The sequence below is a fragment of the Chlamydotis macqueenii genome, chromosome 2 (assembly GCF_036417535.1).
Source record: "Chlamydotis macqueenii isolate bChlMac1 chromosome 2, bChlMac1.mat, whole genome shotgun sequence".
Classification (NCBI taxonomy): Eukaryota; Metazoa; Chordata; class Aves; order Otidiformes; family Otididae; genus Chlamydotis; species Chlamydotis macqueenii.
In genome coordinates this window covers 54,327,646-54,346,970 of record NC_141557.1, presented here as the reverse complement: position 1 = coordinate 54,346,970, position 19,325 = coordinate 54,327,646, and the positions used below count along the sequence as shown (strand labels likewise).

Genomic DNA, 19,325 nt, shown 5'->3' with positions numbered 1-19,325 from the left:
TAATGTAACCCTGGATTAAGATTAGGGTTGATGTTTGCAGATACCAGGTTCTGACACTGCAGCTTAGTCTCAGTTCAGCTAACTACCTGTAGAGAACTTGAAAGTTGGGAGGTAGGGTAAAAAAACCCCAAACCATAGGAGGCGACAACCTTTCTGCTGTGGTTTGTTACCTGTCTTATGAATTGCTCAGAGTCCAATTAATGTGCTTGTTACTGGTCCTGTGAACATCACTTGAATGTATTGCTATGGTCAGGAGGCTTTCTTGGCAACCATCTCTTTGAAAGTAGTGTTGGGTTTTCAGAGAGCTGCCTGCTGTGGATCAAAGTCGTACTGCAGTCGGGGGCAGACTGTTTGGCTCGTTGGTGACAAGGAGCAATGTGGAGGCCTGTGATGAGTCGAAATGTTAAATTAAATGATACCTCTGTAAAACCATCTGTAATTCTTTTTAATATTTTATTAAGAGATTGGTGATGAGAGCTTATGAGGTCTTTGGGAGTAGTCAGCAGACTTAAAAGCAACCCAAAATGGCCAAATGAGCTGGGGAATGAAAAGCTATAATATGGCCTCTTTTTCCTTTCTGATGTTATTCTTTCTGTCTTTCTGCTGTAAATACATCAAAACTTCCTTGAAGTTCCGCATGGCAGGTCCACAGGTAGCTTTGCATCACCTTCATGATCATCTTGAGCCCTGGTTTCCACAGTGTCAATGCTCACCTCACTTTTGTGCAGCCTGATTTTATGGTGTGGGGGCTGGCTGGGGTTGAGAGAGGGAGGCGGCAGAGACAGAATGTGCCAGGGCTGCGACTGTGCAGTCTTTGTTTTGAGAAGAATAAATGGTGATGCTTGTATGTGTATTCATACTATCAATGGATTGCTACTGTTTCTGTTTTGTGGTTTTTTTCATTTGTTTGTTTTTCATTTTTCCTGGGAAAATTATAAGTTTGCCCAATTTGTCATGGGAGAGTGATCTGAACATCACTGTGTGAGACGGTTCATCCCACATAGAAGTACTCTATAAAGGTTTGGGGGTTGCTTGACAAGAAGGGTGAAGCCTATTTGCAGCTATGTATAAGTCTTCATTATTAAAATGAATGGATAGTGTCAGGAGTTAATAATAGAATGCACTTATTGTAGTTAAATACAGCATAAACTGTAGCTGTGTCAAATTACTTCTGAGATCGCTATCACATGAATAGCCCTACTGCTGACATATTGCAGTAAATTTATTATCTAGTGGATGACAATCCCCTACTGAATTAATGAGGGGAGCAAATATGAACACCAATAGCAGTTTTAAATAAGCATCAGCTGTAACAATTTCTCGTGCAGCCTTACAGCTCTTTATTTTCTATGACTTGATGTTGAAAATCATGCAGATAAGGATAATGTTAATACCATTTGATGTAATGAGCCATAAAAAGAAGAAAAACCTAATGAAATTTGATTTTTGTTTTTCTCTGTCTGAATGAAAGGACAACTTACAGTGACAGCAAATTTCTTTTATTCTTCTTTGGTTTGAAACCCTGGGATTCTTTCCTAAAAGAAAAATTGCTTCATTAAAAAACACATACCCCCACACAGACTCCATACTTTGAAGTGTATTTCCACACAGACATGCACACACTATACTCTTGCTTTTATCCTTTTTTATTTTGACAAAGTAGTTTCCCATTTGAACTTCAGAAACTGTAGTGCTTAAATAGCATTTCATTCTTGTGGGTGTTGCATGCACATTTTTGTTTTGTGACATAAATATAAGATTTCTTTTTCTTTTTGTTTTCTATGTAGGTGCTTCAGAAACTAGGAAAAGCAGATGAAACAAAAGATGAACAGTTTGAAGAATACGTTCAAAATTTCAAACGGCAAGAGGTCAGTTACATTTTCAGTTTCTTTAATTGTGTCTTAAGAAGAATACAGTGTATTTGAACTTGCTGATTTTGAAAGTGTTACAGGGTAACAAGTAAAAATATTATTTTTGAGGAGTGGGATATAAAATATTGTTCTGCTATTTTCAAATGGTAAGACCAGTTGGATTTGTGCTTGCAGAGGGTTAAGAAATGCACTCATAATAAAAGGACATATTGTAATCATATTTAACTCCATCATGCTAGAACTGCTTGGGATCAGTGGAGAAGCAGAACATTTTCAACAGCATAATTGAGAACAGAACCCAAACCTGACTAAATACAGCTTTGTAATTGCCTTCTTACAAAGAAGAGGTGTATTTCCTTGGTTTAATTTTATGGATTGCTTTCATCAGTGGCATATAATAATACCATTTTTATATGAAGTGAATAGATTAATAGTTTCAGATGACTGAGCAGGGATGACAGGGTCTGTGGTCCCAGAACTAGTGAAGCACTACTGGAGTCAGTTGCTCTTAATATTGTAAACGGAACATGTGAAAATGAAGGTGCCCCAATGAGTTTATAATCTACTCCCAATGCAATCCTAAATTCTAACCTCAGTTACTCCTTACTTTGTTGGACAGACTTTGGTTTTGATGTGATTAATTGTGATTAATTATATAGTAGCTTTCTAGCGAGAATTAATGCCTACCATGAGGTCGTTAATGCCACCAAGAAAACAGTCTTGGTATGTAAGTATGAACTGAAGTATCTGTCGTTTTTGTGAGCTATCATGTAGAGCTCATGTAGAAAGGCATTGGAGGGTTAGAGAACTACTCCCATGCATTTTACATGATGTAAAAATGGGCTCATGTGAGTGTTTGCAATTTCTGCCCTGAATCAGTCCTGTCTACCACGTCTTTTCCATATAAACACAAACCCTGCATCCTGACTGCTGAGATGCTTATCATCTCTTTTGCATCCTATGGTCACTTAGCCTTTTTTTTCCTCTCTGTAGAAGGGAGGGAGGTTTCAGGAGCTGCTGAGCTGCTGTGTAGATCTTTGCTCTTCCCCAAAGGTGAAAATGATGGGAAGTAAAATAATCTGTTTCTCTGAGAGCGGTAATTCCTCCCTCAAATTTCTTGAGATCAGGAAGACAGTGGGATTCAATAGGCCTGAAGAAGCACTCAGAAGCTTTGAAACCCTGCAAAGATGTTATGTTTTCCCTTTTCTTCCCCTTCTTTTTTCCCAAGTATACTGGGATGTCAATGGAGCATTTCCTTCTTCATGATTGTCCTTATGTTGCTGCTTATCCTTGCTGGCAATATCCCAGCTGTTTGCACAGATAGTCGCTGTGTTACTAGAAATTAGGTGCATCTGTAAGGTTCTTATTGGGTGCAGAAGGAGCAGCTGGACCATCCCCATGAAGAAAAAGAGTTTTGTGGGATGCTTTTTTAGCTAAAAGTTCTAAGTGAAATTTAAAAAAGAGAGATGAAAGAGAAAAAAAAAGTGTTTGTTTTTTCTGTCCATTACCAAGAATTTTCCATAATGATGATTTTTAGCTGAAAATCTTGCTAAGGGCTAAGGAGAATCTTAGCATTGCTTTCTTTTTTATTTTCTCCTTCTTTGATGTACAGAGAGGCAGTAACAAACTGTCAAGGACTCTACAGGAACTGCATGATGCTAAATCCAGATGCAAATGTGATTTGGGGACAGGGAACTGGGTAGGGAGGAGTGAGTGCAAAGGGAACTACTAGAGCTCTCTTGAGGAGCACATGCAGAGTAGGCTAGGTCCACTGGCACACCGATGGAGAGAGACTGTACATTTATTAAACTAATCACACCTGCTTGCTGGGCTCACTCTCAGAGTTCTGTTGTGCTCAATTCTTCAAATAGAAGGGGAAAAAAATCCTGCAAAAGCACTGTTTCTGTCATATTCACCAATAAGAAGCATATAAATTGCTTAAATGTTCTTAGTTTTGTCCGTGCTTTGTTCTACAGCTTACTAGCAATACAAAGATACAAAGGATTCCAATGTGCATCTGAATCATCACACTTACTGATTAATACCTTGCTGAACTGCTGTCTTCTGTGAACAGAGACAGCCATCTCTTCTTGATTTACATTCAGTCCTGCTTTCAAGGTTATCTCTGCAACTCTAGAGCCTTTAGAAGAATAAAATTTAAATACTAGATATTAAGGAATAAAAAGGCAGCCTGGGTGATTGATCCTTTGCTGAGGTCCACCAGGCTGTTGATGTGGGCCATTCAGGTGGCTTGCAAACAGAACCACCCCTGTTAGAGGCTGTTCCATCTTTTGCAGTTCCCTCCAGGATTATTTGCCTCTGTGGTGGTTGCTGACCTAACAAGGCCTTTCTGTGACAGAGGCAGATAGAGAGGAGGTCCAAACTTTACCTTGTTTCTTGCAGTCTCCCTTAGCAGTGATTTGGCTGTTTCCTGGCCATCTCACCTATGTACATTTGGTTTTGAAGAAGACTGTCACTTCAGTTCTGTGTCTCTTTGTAAGTTTTTTGTAGCAGCTGCTGTTACGTGGGCTCTGGGGATCCTGGTAAGCTGAAAGCTATGATAATGGTCTGTATTTCTTTTTTTCCTACCTTATTAAGCCGGCAAAACTTGAGAGGTCAACTGATCTTAAGTATAGAGGGATCTTTTTTTATTCATACTCTCCAAAGATAATAAATGAGGACTCCCATTTCAGCTCAGGGAAAGGAGAGAGAAAGGAAAGAGAAAGAGCATAGTGCTCATTACCCAGGAAACACGTAATTGAAAAACTGAAATCTTAACATGCTATTCCTTGCCCGAATAGCAGACTGGATGGTGGGTATGTACCAGACTCTGCAGAAGGCTATGTGTAAGGATACATCTAGCAAATCTATCTGTAGCAAAAGCTCATTTAGACTCTCCAGTGATCCATTCCCATCTCTTTCTGAATGCAGCTGGATAAGACCCCCTTCTGGACTTGACAACCCAGAATTGAATTACCCAGATGAATCACCGTGGAGAAAATGAGTCATCTCATGTTGGGAGAGAATAGAGCACAGTGGCTTTTCAGAGCCTCAGGTCTTTCCCTATGAGAAGCAGTAAGCTGCTGCAGCCAAAATCAACAGTAAAAGCATTTAGATTTTTAACAGTAAATACAGCTGTTTTTCGCCTTGCACTTAAGTTGTAAGCTGAAAATTGCCACTCTAAATCAAAGCTTGTGGAACAAACAAAACATATATAAACTCATATATGACACAGAGTTACACTATATTGCAAGAAATTTTCTGAGGCTTAAACATTTCTCTTTGCACAGCTAATTGTGGATGTGCTCAGCCTCTTAATCAACCCTGAAGTTCAGGGAGGGAGAAAAAAAAAGGCAATTCCTCCATATTTCTCTCAACTGTGAAAATATCAAGTCCATCAGGGATTTACCTGAAATTTCATCTGTATTCTGTTGTTCAAGCAACTGCATCTTACACTTTCTTTTTTTGACAGGAAGTAAAGTACCAATTCCCTTGTCCCCGAGTGTAGTTTCATGACTCACAGTGCTTGCTTCATTTTTGTAAGAGATCAATATTCTATGTCATGTCTATGCATATTTACCTCTCATTACTTTTCCATATGCAGTTATGAGACTTTTTTTTTTATTTTACAAACTACAGTTAAAATATATTTTAGTGTTTAAAACCATTGACATTATGTATTGTGTATGTACGCACAGAGATATAGCAGTTGCTACTACAAAAGTAACTGCCCATGACATGTTGTCAGAAGCAAGCAAAATGTCAAGTAGTGTTGTTGCTTGTTTATGGAATTAGGTGAAAATGAAGAGCCTGTTGTAGCTGTTGTGGAGTGAGCAGAATCTGCTTCCGTGGACTTCTTTACTTAATGTGTGCCTCGCAGTAAGAGCTGCTCTTTGGGTGTGATTGTTAGGGGTCCTGAAAAGGTTTATCCTGGCCAGATCTTCATTTCATGCAAGTGTGCTTAGCTGCCTTACAGCTGTGGCACAACATTGCCTTAAGGTGTTCTGTGAGACAACTAACATTTATTGAAGTGCTCTTTTTGCATCAGATGTGCTATTGATTTCTTAAAATTTACTCATGAGTTAAGATACCCAAGATGACATTCACCACCTATGCATAGGCACCAGATGTGCCTCATGGTGTCCCACCTGGCCCCCAGCTGTCGCTGCAGACAGAAGCACATGGCTTTGGCCATAGGCCTGTTATACCTGCTGGCTCTGTGGTCCTCTCGAGCACCCCATAGCATCTCCAGCAGCAACAAGCGCATATGTTTTGGCAGTTGAACCCTACCACTGTAAAGTGATCCAGTTCCAGTTTGCAACACCTGAACGTGGGTGTCTGTGTTTGAGCTGGGTCTTACCAGACTCTTGTGTTGAACTGGGCAGTGTGGTCTGGAGGGCCTAGACAGAAACCCATCAGTTCTCAGTGGACATCTGTGGGCCTTAATGGCTCTGATCAGCCCTATCTGGGACCCCTAATACTGCACGTGGGCCTAGGAGTCCCATTTTAGTTCAGCCTAGGGCATGCAGTCCTTCCCTAAGCTATGTCATAGTCTGGTCCCCATCCCTAGGGTACCCGTGCTTCAGCTACATCTCCTGCTGCTCCCATCTGGATCTCCCAGACAGACCCTGGACCTAGCTCAAATCCTTGCTAGGGTGAGGGGGTGTCAGTGAAGCCTCTTACCAGCCCGTCTCTGCCCACCTGGCCCAGACCCTGCGGGACAGCACCTGTCAGTGAGGACATGGCCTGCGCTGGGATCACTCGTGGCTCCTGGTACAGCCCCACCAACTGAGTTGAGCAGTTGCTGTGAAGGTTGTGAGTCAGTTGTCTAAATGTTGGCATGAGTTGCCACTTGCAAGGCCCTAGTGTGTCCTCCCTGGCTTCCAAATGCTATTCAGTAAACCAGCAGGTCCCTTAGGACCAGTTATGTTTGCCATTTGTGGATGAATCACAAATGGCACTAGACAGCTATGCTGAGTGAATAATTTTGACTATAGGATTTTTTTAATTGCCCTCCTGACTCCACAGGTTGCACTGAAGAGATTTACATTGGCTCTAAGATGACGAGAGGCACCCAATTCATGTAGATGGTGATAGCTGTCTTAAGCTGGAATTGAAAGAAGGACATGATGAAGAAGGGGAGCTTCAGCATGTATTAGAATTGAGTGAAATTCAGTCTGTTCTGCAACACCTTCTTTTCTCTGGGAATTATTAGATATGCCATGTATCTATTTCATCTTTTTTTTTTTTAAGATCAGTCTGGTCAGGTTATCTATTTAGACCTACCTTACGGCCCTCCCTTAGAACCTCTAATTTTACTGATCTTGTGCATGGGCTTGAGATGGAGAAAAGAATCCAGGCAGTAAACAAAAACTGTAAGCTTTTAAATTACTCTGAATGGGAGACACTATTTCTCCTTAGCTGATATTCCGATTTCCTTGGTTGTCTGTGGAATCTCGTACTAAACTGCAGGGGATTCTCAATACTTGTTAAGCTGCAACATACTGCGGGTTCACTACAGCTCTGTCCATAGGTGGGTGACTCCGTTGCTAAACAAGGGTGATGCCAAATGCTGTCCCTGATAGATACTCCAAAGTAAACTGGACACGGGAAGACACAATCTAGACTAGTGGGAGGGAGCTTCTTCCTGTGAGCCAAGAAGTGTTTGCGTTCAGGGGGACTGCATCTGACAGGTATCTTTTCAGGGACAGTCCCAAAGCGTACTTCAGATACTGGATTACCACTAAGCCAAATACAAGCAATACAAAGTGCAAGTATCTTGGGGGCTATGGGAGGGATTTCTCTGCTGATTACCATTTCATCCTGAAATTGTATTTAATAATTATCTTAGTCTGAGGGGCCGATTTTCCCAAGACAAGAACAAACACAGTATACCATTAAATCTCGTCTCAACCTCATTAATTTTCAATCAGACCCAGGAAGGTGAGGCCCTTTGTTTTTTGCTATAAAATTATCTCTGCAAGAACAGCCCTTAGCCATTCCAACTAATTCCTCCCTTCAAAGAAGAGAGTGGCTGATCCAATGTTTTGCTTTTTTGATTCCGCCTGTTGATTGCTCCAAGTCTAAGGTCTAAACCATTGTCACACTGGGCTGGTTTTGATTGCTTGTTGATATAAACTGTTAAGCCTCTGCAGCTTTAGTAACCGTGCTAATTGTTTTTTTCCCGGGCAGTGAAGCTGAATGATCAAGTTATTTCAGACTATTTTTAAAACAGACTGGTATATGTTTCTTCAGGAGCCCTTTGGGATAACCAGCCCTGGGGATGGGTGACATAGTCCAGCTCTGGGATTTAACACACAGACTGAACATGATCCAGTTCACAACAAACAGTTCCGGACAGTTTTCTACCAGACCTGTTAATACATAATTTCTATGTTATTTAAGAATACAGTTATGGATGTGCAGCTATAGGCACGAACAGAGGTCAAGTACATGTTCAGAAAGTCTTTAATTTAATATGTATAGATTACTTTTAGCCATAGGCTGGTAGACTTTGCACATGCTGCCTTTGCACACTCCAAATTTTCATTAAAACCATTAAGTTTGGGCCCTACTTTGAGGACATGAGTGTGCTTGTAGGGAGATATAATAGGTATGAAGGTAGAATCCTAGCTTGGGAAGGGAGAGGTTTAGTTGAAAGGCAGGAAGGTTGGGATTTCATTTAAGGAAGATGCCAAGTATTTTTCACTCAGTCCTTATCTGAAGCAGACACTGTTGTTTCAGTAAAAGTGTTAATTCATTGAGCATCACTGCAGGCACAGAGCTTTCTCACCTGCCTACTGGGAGTCACTGCTGACATGAAGCAGAGCTCACTGGTTCTTACCTTTAGAGTTCATATTTGCTGGATTAGTCCAAATGGTTTGAGGAGCCTCTTTGATTTGATGCAGTTTACCTCAACACATCATGTTACTTAACTATAACAATGAAATTCTTACTCTTGATGCTTCTTAGTGGCTGGACCACAAATTTGGTCTTGTCCTAGTGGGTACTAGGATGCCAAAAACCTCTGTGTTTCCAGAGCAGGTTGCAGACCCAACTTTTTTCAAGTGATGCATTAGGCAAATAATTCAAAACCCAAGTCTCTTATAGCTTGTAGAAAGAGAAAGGAAGAAATTTATTTCTTTAAGAAAAATATCCCGGAATTTGGGAGACAGTTCTACAAACTATAAGGAGACTGAGAAACAGTAAAATAGGGTACTCTGGCACACAGATATATTTTATACTGGATTATGGATTTGTCCCAATAGCCTTTTGTTTTTTTAAGCTTCACTTAATGCAATAGTCTTTTGCATTCATACTTCTGAGTTCCCTAAAAGACCTAGCAGTAAACACTACCTAAAGTGTTAGCAGGCAGAGAGACATTGCTGCTTTACATTGTGGGTAATAACTACACATTACAATAAAGAGTGTATTCAGGTGATACAGAAAATTGTTTGTTTTGAGCTATTTCCCTGATGTCTTAGCAATGGAATGACAAAATTCCAGTATTAGACTTTGAGCTGCGCTAATAATCATCTGGTTTGCGTTTCTATGGGACAGGTTATTAATTAAACTGTGCTCCAGGTTCAGCATTGACAGTGCTCTTGACTCTCGCTAAAGTAAAGTGATTTATTTGTTTTCAGTATCAAGCACATGCTGTGCTGACCTTTCCTGTAAAGATGTATTGTGTTTACATCCTGTATGATGTAAACACATCCTGTATGAAAAAACACATGATAGAAAAATCAAACTCATCTGTTCAGCCTGGAATGCTGTGAATACATGATAATGCTTGGTCATCCAGTTCCAGCTTTTGTGGAGGCAAGGTGGCCTTTAATTTCTGAGTGGAAGCAATGATTTTTCTAATGGAGCAGGAAACAAAACCATGGGTTTTATTATTTTAGTCATTAAGTTTTTGTAGCTCTCATCAGTTAGTCTTACAGCCAACACTGGCGTGGCTCTCTTTGTCTTAATTTCAGTGCTAAGATATGCCTAAATACTATTATTTGAAAATAAAATCAAGCCAATACATACACAAGAAATAATAGTACTGAAAAGGCTTAATGCTGCTGTAAAGGTGTGTCCAGCCTGTGACTGTAGATGACAATATCCTGAAAACGCTGAGCCTGCTTATCTCACTGAGTGCGTGTGTCTTTACTGGCTGCGTAATACTGACCATGTAGTAAGACCAGAGAGTAGAAACGGAGAGCTGACGGCCACGCTGACTGTGTGCTACAGTGTTCAGGGCAACAAGTTGTTGTTTGGGACATCGCTGTGGAGAGCTATGTCAGTTTTCCTAATGAGGGATGTTGTTGGCATGCCTCCCTTGCTCTTATTTGCATTTTAACAAATTGCCTGACAGATTTTTTGGTAATTTGTATACTGTGTTTGACCAGATGAGCCAAGAGCACTGATTTCTGATACCGGAGTCCAGTGAGAACTTGCCTGCTTTTAACAAACAACCTGATTGTGAGAAGTTTGCTATTGCGTATGCTACTGAGATTTCTCTCTGGAGTTTTCTTGCATATTATGAAACTCTGACTCATTTTGCTCCCTCATGTAGAACAAATAAAAGAAATTACGAAATGATAAAGGAAGCATTAGTGCTTTCTTGAGAGATCTCATTTCAGAGGAGCACAACATCTGCAAAATAACACCTACTTTTCATTCTTCTTCAAGAAGCTGCATCTCAATTAACAAAATTGATGGCCTTAATGAAGATACTTGGAGCAGTGGTTTCAGAGTCACCAGATGCTTTCATCTGATAGACCAGAAAGGAGAAAGAATGAATTGGTAAACATTGAGAGGGAGCTATATTAAATATGTGGCAGTCTTGAAAACAGTGCTTTTTAAAACCTGTATGTCACAGTTTACAAGATGTGCAGAGCAAGCAATGCAGTATTTTCATCCTGTGAATATTAATTAGTCTGTTAGGTGGCAAAAGTAATTTGTCTTTACTGATAGTGAGTTTACTATAGCAAAATGTGTAGACCAGAGGCACGTTTTGCAGAATTCACAGGGCTGAGAACTTTTGATGCAAGCTTTTATTTCTGATATTTTATAGAAAGGTCTAATTCTATTGCCATTGAAATTGAGAGATTATCTTTCAAATTCAGTGGAGCTGGCCCTTGCCCATGGATGCTTTAATGTCACGTGTCATACAACGTTTCCTAATGAGGGAAAATTCATATGGCTCTATGCTGCTTAGATATTTTAGTCATTTGTGACCTGTTAATAACCTCGACTAAGGGAGATGCGTGTTAAAATTATTCTTTTGAATGAATTGTCAGAATTCATTACAGCACATATGGCAAAATATTTGCATCATCTTTTATTGCTTTGACTTTTTCTTATGCGTTTTCCTGAGCAGCAGTTGCTGATGACGCACGAAGCTAACAAGCCGCAATAGATCTCATAGTGGTTTAGGATACCAGTCGTAAAACTACACAGCAGTACAGTTATAAAGATGGTGTTTGAGCAATATGTGTCCCTGACATGCCATTTGTGGTGTGCTAGTTAGTCCTGCTGACAAAATGGCATGTCTGTGGGTAAATATAGAACTTTTACTGGACATGAGGACAGCTAACAGGGTTCTGAGCCTTCCAGCTGCAGTTTGCTGCTCCTGAAACATTAGAAATTCTTTACTAACTAAAATTTTTTTATTGTATGGGCACCTGTTCAGCTGGACCATGATGAAGAACCAAGTTGCTGTATATACTTCCTGTTTTCACCACAAGCGCTCAGGCCAAAGAAGATATGAATTGGAAAGATAATTTCTATACCTTCGTGTAAATACCCAGCGTACCAGGGATCCTCCCAGGAGGAAACTGGCATGCATAAAAGGGGAACTCCCCTCCCCTTTCTGCCGCATGTTTATAGATACTCCTCTTCAGATCGGAGCGTGAGAAATTCTGCCCCCGGGTTCAATCTCCTTTCCTTTGTGTCAGTGTGTTCACTTAATGCCTTGCTCCGCAGAAAGGCGACAACTTCTGTCATCTCTTTGCTTCCCATTCTAGCACGGAAAGGAGTAGAAAAAAGTCAGCTTCTGAACTGTGTTAGGATGCTACCGTGTTATGTAGGGTGATAAAATGTGTTGTTATGATGCATTAGGGTGGTACTTTTTACTAAACAGTATTGAGATGTACAAGTATATACTTTCTTAAGGGACACAACATCAAGCTACCACTACTTTCAGAACTTTCTGTTGTGTTGTAAGTAATTAAGCCTGAGATTTAATCCACTAATTGCTCAACCTATGCCTGTCTGGCCCCTGCTTTGATCCCAAAGCAAGGGAAGGGTTTGCCTTTCCTTGGGGCGTAGCAGATGGTCTCCCAAACCAGAGACAGATTGGTGGGCTGGGTGCTCCTGCGCTCTCGCTGTTACTCAGTAGCTTAGAATCATAGAATCATAGAATCACATGGTTGGATGGGACCTATAAGATCATCTAGTCCAACCGTCTTCCCACTACCATTGCTGCCACAGCTACTAAACCATATCCTGTAGCTTCTCATCAAGCCGCCTCTTGAACACTGCCAGGGACGGAGACTCCACCACCTCCCTGGGCAGGCCGTTCCAGTGCCTTACCACTCTTTGAGAGAAAAAGTTTTTCCTCAAGTCCAATCTAAACCTCCTCTGGTACAACTAGTGGCCATTTCCTCGGGTCCTGCTTGTTACCTGGAAGAAGAGGCCAAACCCCTGTTCATCACAACCTGCCTTCAGGAAGCTATACAGTGCAATGAGGTCTCCCCTGAGCCTCCTCTTCTTCAGACTAAACAATCCCAACTCTCTCAGCCGCTCCTCATAAGACTTGTGCTCCAGACCCCTCACCAGCTTTGTTGCCCTTCTCTGGACACGTTCCAGGGCTTCAATGTCTTTCTTGTAGTGAGGGGCCCAAAACTGAACACAATACTCAAGGTGCGGCCTCACCAGGGCCGAATACAGGGGGATGATTACCTCCCTGCTCCTGCTGGCCACACTATTTCTAATGCAGGCCAGGATGCCATTGGCCCTCTTGGCCACCTGGGCACACTGTCGGCTCATGTTCAGCTGAGCATCAACCAACACCCCCAGGTCCCTTTCCTCTTCACAGTCCTCCAGCCACTCAGCTCCGAGCCTATAGCGCTGCATGGGGTTATTGTGGCCAAAGTGCAGGACCCGACACTTGGCCTTGTTGAACCTCATGCCATTCAGCTCAGCCCAGTGATCCAGCCTATCCAGATCCCTCTGAAGGGCCTCCCTACCCTCAGGCAGATCAACACCGCCACCCAACTTGGTGTCATCTGCAAACTTACTGAGGGTACACTCAATCCCCTCGTCTAGGTCATCAATAAAGATATTGAACAAGATGGGCCCAAGTACCGACCCCTGGGGGACACCACTTGTAACAGGCTGCCAGCTGGACTTGACTCCATTAACCACCACCCGCTGGGCACGGCCCCCTAGCCAATTCTTTATCCAAAGAAGGGTATACCTACCCAGTCCACAGGCAGCCAGTTTCCCTAGGAGAATACTGTGAGAGACCGTGTCAAAGGCCTTGCTGAAGTCCAGGTAGACCACATCAACAGCCTTTCCTTCATCCACCAGTCTGGTCACCCAGTCGTAAAAGGAAATGAGGTTGGTCAAGCACGACCTGCCTTTCGTGAACCCGTGCTGGCTGGGCCTGATCCCCTGGATGCCACTCATATGCCGAGTGATCTCACCCAAGATGATTTGCTCCATAACTTTCCCAGGTACTGAGGTCAGGCTGACAGGCCTGTAGTTCCCCGGATCCTCCTTACGGCCCTTCTTGTAGATGGGAGTCACATCGGCAAGCCTCCAGTCCTCCGGGACCTCCCCAGATAACCAGGACCGCTGGTAGATGGCCGAGAGCGGCTCGGCAATCACCCCCACCAACTCCCTTAGCACCCTAGGATGGAGCCCGTCCGGTCCCATGGACTTGTGGCAGTCCAGATGGAGAAGGAGCTCTCTAACTGTCTCCACCTGTACCACAGGGGGTGTACTCGGCCTGGCATCCCAGACTTCCAGATTAGGGCATAAAGTGCCCTGAGGATAACTGATCTGCCTATTAAAGGCAGAAGTAAAGAAGGCGTTGAGGACCTCAGCCTTCTCCTTATCCTCAGTGATCACATTCCCCGCTGCATCAAGTAAAGGGTGTAAATGCTCCTTATTTCTTCTCTTACCACTGATATATTTGTAAAAGGATTTCTTGTTCTCTTTTACTGCAGTGGCCAATCTGAGTTCATGCTGAGCTTTTGCCTTCCTAACTTCCTCCCTGCATACCTTAGAAACTTCTTTGTAATCTCCCCAAGCTTCTCAGATATCACCCTGGTGGGTCTATTTCTGCACTCAGAATTTAGTTGATTAATGGATTTAGGTTCAAGAAAGAGTTTCACTTCAGATCAAATTAGTGTAAAAGCAGCCTTCTGTTCATTGAATCCGTAAAGTGTATTCCGTCTGCTTTCTAAGCCCCCTCAGGTATTTTTAGCTTCTAAATTCTTTAATATTTCCAGGACCTTAAAACAGTTGCTCTCTTCTTACAGTACGTTGCAATTTGGGGGTTTCTGATTCAATTCGAAAGGCCTTCAGTTCCCTGCAGGGAGCTGGGAGAGGCAAGTGATTCTGGTGGATGTAGTCTGCATTGCAGTCTGTGTACTGTTGAGGGAAGTGAGTATTTTTTGGGAGCCACCATTTGGATTTGATGTGGTTGCAGGTAGATGGATTCAAAGCCCCAGATGGTCCCTTTCAGCCTAAATTTCTTATGAACCTCTGTGTCTGAATGCTCTAAGCATCTATTGCTGATGACAACTCCTTTACTGACATGAGAAGTGCTTTGACTTAAGTAGAGTTATAACAGCTTATACCAGTTGAGACTCTGCCTTCTAAAGTATTCACACATGCACCCTTTTGGGTTCTGACTTTCACACGAAAAATATGAGAGAAACTCCAAAGCAGTCAGTCAGATTTTGCAGCTGATTTTTCCATATGGTATAGCTGTATGTGAGAAAGTGTGACTGCAAGCTGATATTCCTATGGCTTCCAACTGCTTAAATAAATAATTTGAAGGATATTGGGAACTGATAAACATAGAGTGTTTCCAAAATCTTCAGGCTATTGAAGGTGTTCCTGGACTTTTTAGCAATAGCTAAAAATAGCTTTTTAGCAATAAATTATGTGCTATAGTGTAGCACAGATTTTATTGGAAATCCTAGGAGCTGTGAAGTCTAACTTGTGATACAGTCAGAGATAAAGTAAAGCAACCCATTTTGTTTTGTCTATTCTAATTTTTGAAGGCTGTTGGTATAAGATAAAGAAAGATCATTTTAATATATTTGCCAAAGAAACAGTTGAGCTTTTACAGCAGACTGCAAGATGCACTGGCCAAGCTAAACAAAATCACTAGTGGTATTGTTTTTTAGTAGCTATTTGCTTGCAAAATATTAAAAAGTTAAAATACTTGGAAAACTATTTGCAAAAGTCGTAAGCCGTTTATGTAAGGGCATGAATTTTCTGCAGGTCTAGACTGGCCTCATTTTAGTGGTTTCCAGTTGAGGTGCACCGTTCCTGATTATACTTTTTTTGTGTTTCAGGTTAGGACATTGGCCAGGCTAACTTCAACTAGACCTTAACCATAAAATATACCTGTCTTTCTTCGGCTGGAATTCTTCCCTGTGTAGATGACTGATAAAATAAACCCAGAAGTTTTAGCCTAGAGAGTACACTATGCATAGCATCTTGGCCAGGCCACCTTTTCTGTATGAACCTGTGCATGCTTGCAACATTTGACACTATTCATCAGACAACTCCTGAAATTGATTTTTGTTGTTAAGTTTGACGTATTATAAGCATGTTTTAAGGCATAAAATATAACTGAAATTTGTTTTCAATAACATAACTGAAATGTATTTTCACTTCATTGCTTTTTTTTGTTTTTTTTTTTTTTTTCTTTTGCAGGCAGAGGGTTCCAGGCTTCAGAGAGAACTGAGGGGATATTTAGCAGCTATCAAAGGTGATTTTTAAGTTTTACATCATGTTTTCATTAAGTATACTTTTTTTTTAAATTGAGGCAAGTAGGTTTGTTTAAGGTATACAAAGACAAATACAAGTAGTATTGCTTTTGTCATTGGTATTCCACATTTCTACTTTGGATCTGACACATGCTCTTCAGCCTGTTGCTAGGGTTCCTGCACCTTCAGTGTGAACTCATGTGTGTACATACATGGCTCATCCTTGGCTATCCTTTGTGTACAGGACAAATGCCCAGATTGTACGTTGCATATCTTTTGAGCACCCACAAAATCTATGCATTTTGTTACTTGTCTTTGCAAATGCTAGAATATGAAATGCCCCATGCAAGGCAAGGGATTGCTTGATCTCCACAACTGTAACATTTCCAGGTATTACTATTTGGATGGTCATTTCCCTCCAAAACCATGCTCCCTGCAATAATGTGATTTCTCATCTAGTTCTGACTGCTTAATCAATTATTTTTTAAAGTTTAAAAATCAAATGCGATCTCTTACGATACTACAATGAAAATCCAAGTAGCAGAAGCTCACTGGTCAGCGCTTAAATATCAGAGATTAAGTAAACAGCTATTTGAATCCTACTGGAAGCTTGCAAATCCAGTTCACTCAAGTTAGCAGCATCTGCAAAGTGTTCTCTTTCTCCTGCTGCCTCTCTTTGGAGGAGGTGGAGGCCAGATGCTAAAAGGAAGGGAATAAGAGTTGACTGACAGAAAGACTGTCATGGCTTCTTGAGATAAATACGTATATGTGAGAAATATATATGTGTGTGTGTGTATATATGTGTATATATTTTTAACTTGGCTCCAGTTCAGTAGGAAAGATGTTGCAAATAAGTATTAACATCCCTGGAAATCACTGTGTCATATTAAAGCTTCAGCAGCTGTTGACAGGCAGGGAAGAAAGCTCTTTCTGATGGGAATTGTAAAATGGGGAGCAAAGCAGTACCTTAATGTCTTTGACCATCTATTATTTGCTGGATGGGCTGGACAAGGAAAATCCTGTACCAGACAAACAATAGTTTGCCTTGTAGGGATTTATGCACTGTCCTTTGTTCTTAGAGGAAATTTTAGCATCAGTCATTTTTTAGGACCCCCGGGACACTGATTTTACTTTCTTATTTTTCAGTCATCCCTTCCCCACTACCGTTATCAGATGGATACTCAGAAGCAGTGTGATGAGGCTGTTTGTTGGCCAGATGGTTTTTCTGTCACGTAGGCTGACTGTTTACATGTTGCTTTGATTTCCATGTTTGTGACAACAGTTTCCATCTTCATGTTTCATTTTCTTTCTTTCTTTTTCTCTCTCTCTCTTTTTTTCTTTTCCTAGTACTCTGTGCATTTGTAGTCCTTTTGCTTGTTTGCTTTCTAGTGGGTTACTCTTTGCACCAAGTTTTGTTTTTAGCTTGGTGTGAAATTTTTTGTTGCACAAGCTTTGCCTTTTTAGCCGTGCTTTTCTGTTCAATGTCTTTTTCTTGTTCCAGCCTGTAAGCTCACATTTGAAAATAATTTGGACTGACTTTCTTACTGAGAATGAAAAGTGTTTGCTAACACCTCAGTATCTTCATGTCTTAAAAAAGACCCAGTCATAAGCTGCTCGGAAGAACCTTAAAAATGTTATTCTCCAAAACAAACAGCCACCAGTGGGCATCCTTGGCACATGTGTTGGCACACCTTCGTGTTGTGGAATGGGAGGACAGCCCAAGACAGTAGTCCACAAATACAACTCTGACTGGGGCTTCCCCAAAGCTGACTAGCTGAGCAGCAGCACAGACCTTTCCAGATTTTGGATGGCAGAAGCAGATCCAGCAGCTGCTACAGTCTCTTTGTTGCTATTCTTTGAAGGACTGCCATCATTAAAAGATTTTGGGGTGGCTGTGCACAAAAGCATGGGAACCTGCATGTTTAGGCACTGGAGTGGGATTTCTGCACCTAGGACACCTGAGCCTTGGAGGCATGCTGTCATCAGAGGCTTGTTTTGCAGGGAAAAGAGTCAATCACATAATTGGAAAATAATGTACTTGACATCCTTGTACTCTAACATCTTTGAGAAAAGCAGTTCATTTTAAAGGGTTTCAGGAATTGGCAAGATTTAACTACAGCATTTTATGAAGCTGGTATATTGTGAACTCCAGTAGTGTTTCATTTTGCTGCATGACATTTGAGTGACTGGATATTGGAAGCTGGAAGTACAAGATGTGGGTACAATTTAAGGAAGGAGTGGTCAATTTAGCCTTCTTATGACCCTCTATCCCTTCATTTTAAAATATTTGACAGTTTGAGGTTTAGTGTCACACATTCTTAAACAAATTTTTGCTGTATACAGACTCCTTCTCTTGCTCAGAGGTGCTTCTCACTGGTGCTTCTCTTGCTCAGAGGTGCTTCTCTTGCTCAGAGGTGCTTCTTAGCTGGATCTTGATCTTTACTCAAGGACTTGGAGGAGACATGTTATAAAGCTGTTGAACCCTTGGATAGCTTTTATGTGCTGTTTTATTTCACCTGCATGATAGTTTAACGTCTGCTATGTATCAGTGTGTTTGTACTGACGAGACTGTGTACTATCCCCTAGAGCTATAGTCATCTCATGCCTCCGTCTTCTGTCTCTTCCAGTCTCCTTGGTAACATCTATCTGGGTTTGCTAACTTCATGATTTATTCTTTTAAGCTTTTGAGAGCTGTAGGTGACTTGAACGCTTGACTTATTGGCCAATTGTTAAAGAAACCCTAAATCAGCCTCTTATTCTCTACCCTGACCTCTTTACAAGTACCAGTGCAGATGAGGAGATACAAACCAGCATCTGTATGCAAGTGGCAAGGTGTCAGAGGTAAAAAATATCATGAAAAAGAAGCACAATACTTTTCAGGTGGCTTAATGTAGTGAGAAATAATAACTGGTCTACAGGAAGGGAAGGGGAGATTTTGGAGATCTGTAAGCAATCTCACTGCCTAGTTATCAGTCTGTGGCTGACAGAACTGCACATATCCTCCAGACACACAAATCTGAAAATCAATCATGTAATTTCTTAGAAGCAATGAAACTATTCATCATCTTTCTGTGAAGTTTATTAATGAATTATGAAATGATTGAATTGCTCCAGTGGAAACTCTAATGGGTAACTAGCAATAACAGATACAGCCCTTATGGCAGGATAGGTCATGTCCCTGGAGAACCACACGTGAAGCTCTCTTCTACACTCAAGTAATTAAATATTAAGAGCCAGACCAAGATGCCTCACTCCATCAGGAGAATGGAATTTTCTCCATGATTCAGCCTAGATTTCCCTGCTGAGGAGTGACGAAACCCCACAGTATATGGGTCCTATGGCCAACATACAGTCCCAGACCAGTCTCAGTCTCCATGGGAGCTTGAATACATTGAAATTGTGATGATGAAGAGTCATCTATCCTATGCTGTCTCTAGGATGCTTGATGGAA

General features: G+C 41.4%; 1 protein-coding gene across 3 annotated transcripts in view; it reads left to right on the top strand.

Annotated features, from left to right (window-relative positions):
- The window catches only part of AMPH (amphiphysin), a 135,169-nt gene that overhangs the window by 54,105 nt on the left and 61,739 nt on the right, over window positions 1-19,325 (top strand). For all 3 annotated transcript variants that reach the window (XM_086741697.1, XM_086741696.1, XM_086741695.1), the window contains exons 2-3: window positions 1,788-1,868; window positions 15,822-15,876. In XM_086741697.1, the coding sequence (XP_086597823.1) occupies window positions 1,788-1,868; window positions 15,822-15,876 (136 nt within the window). The remainder of the gene's footprint in view (window positions 1-1,787; window positions 1,869-15,821; window positions 15,877-19,325) is intronic.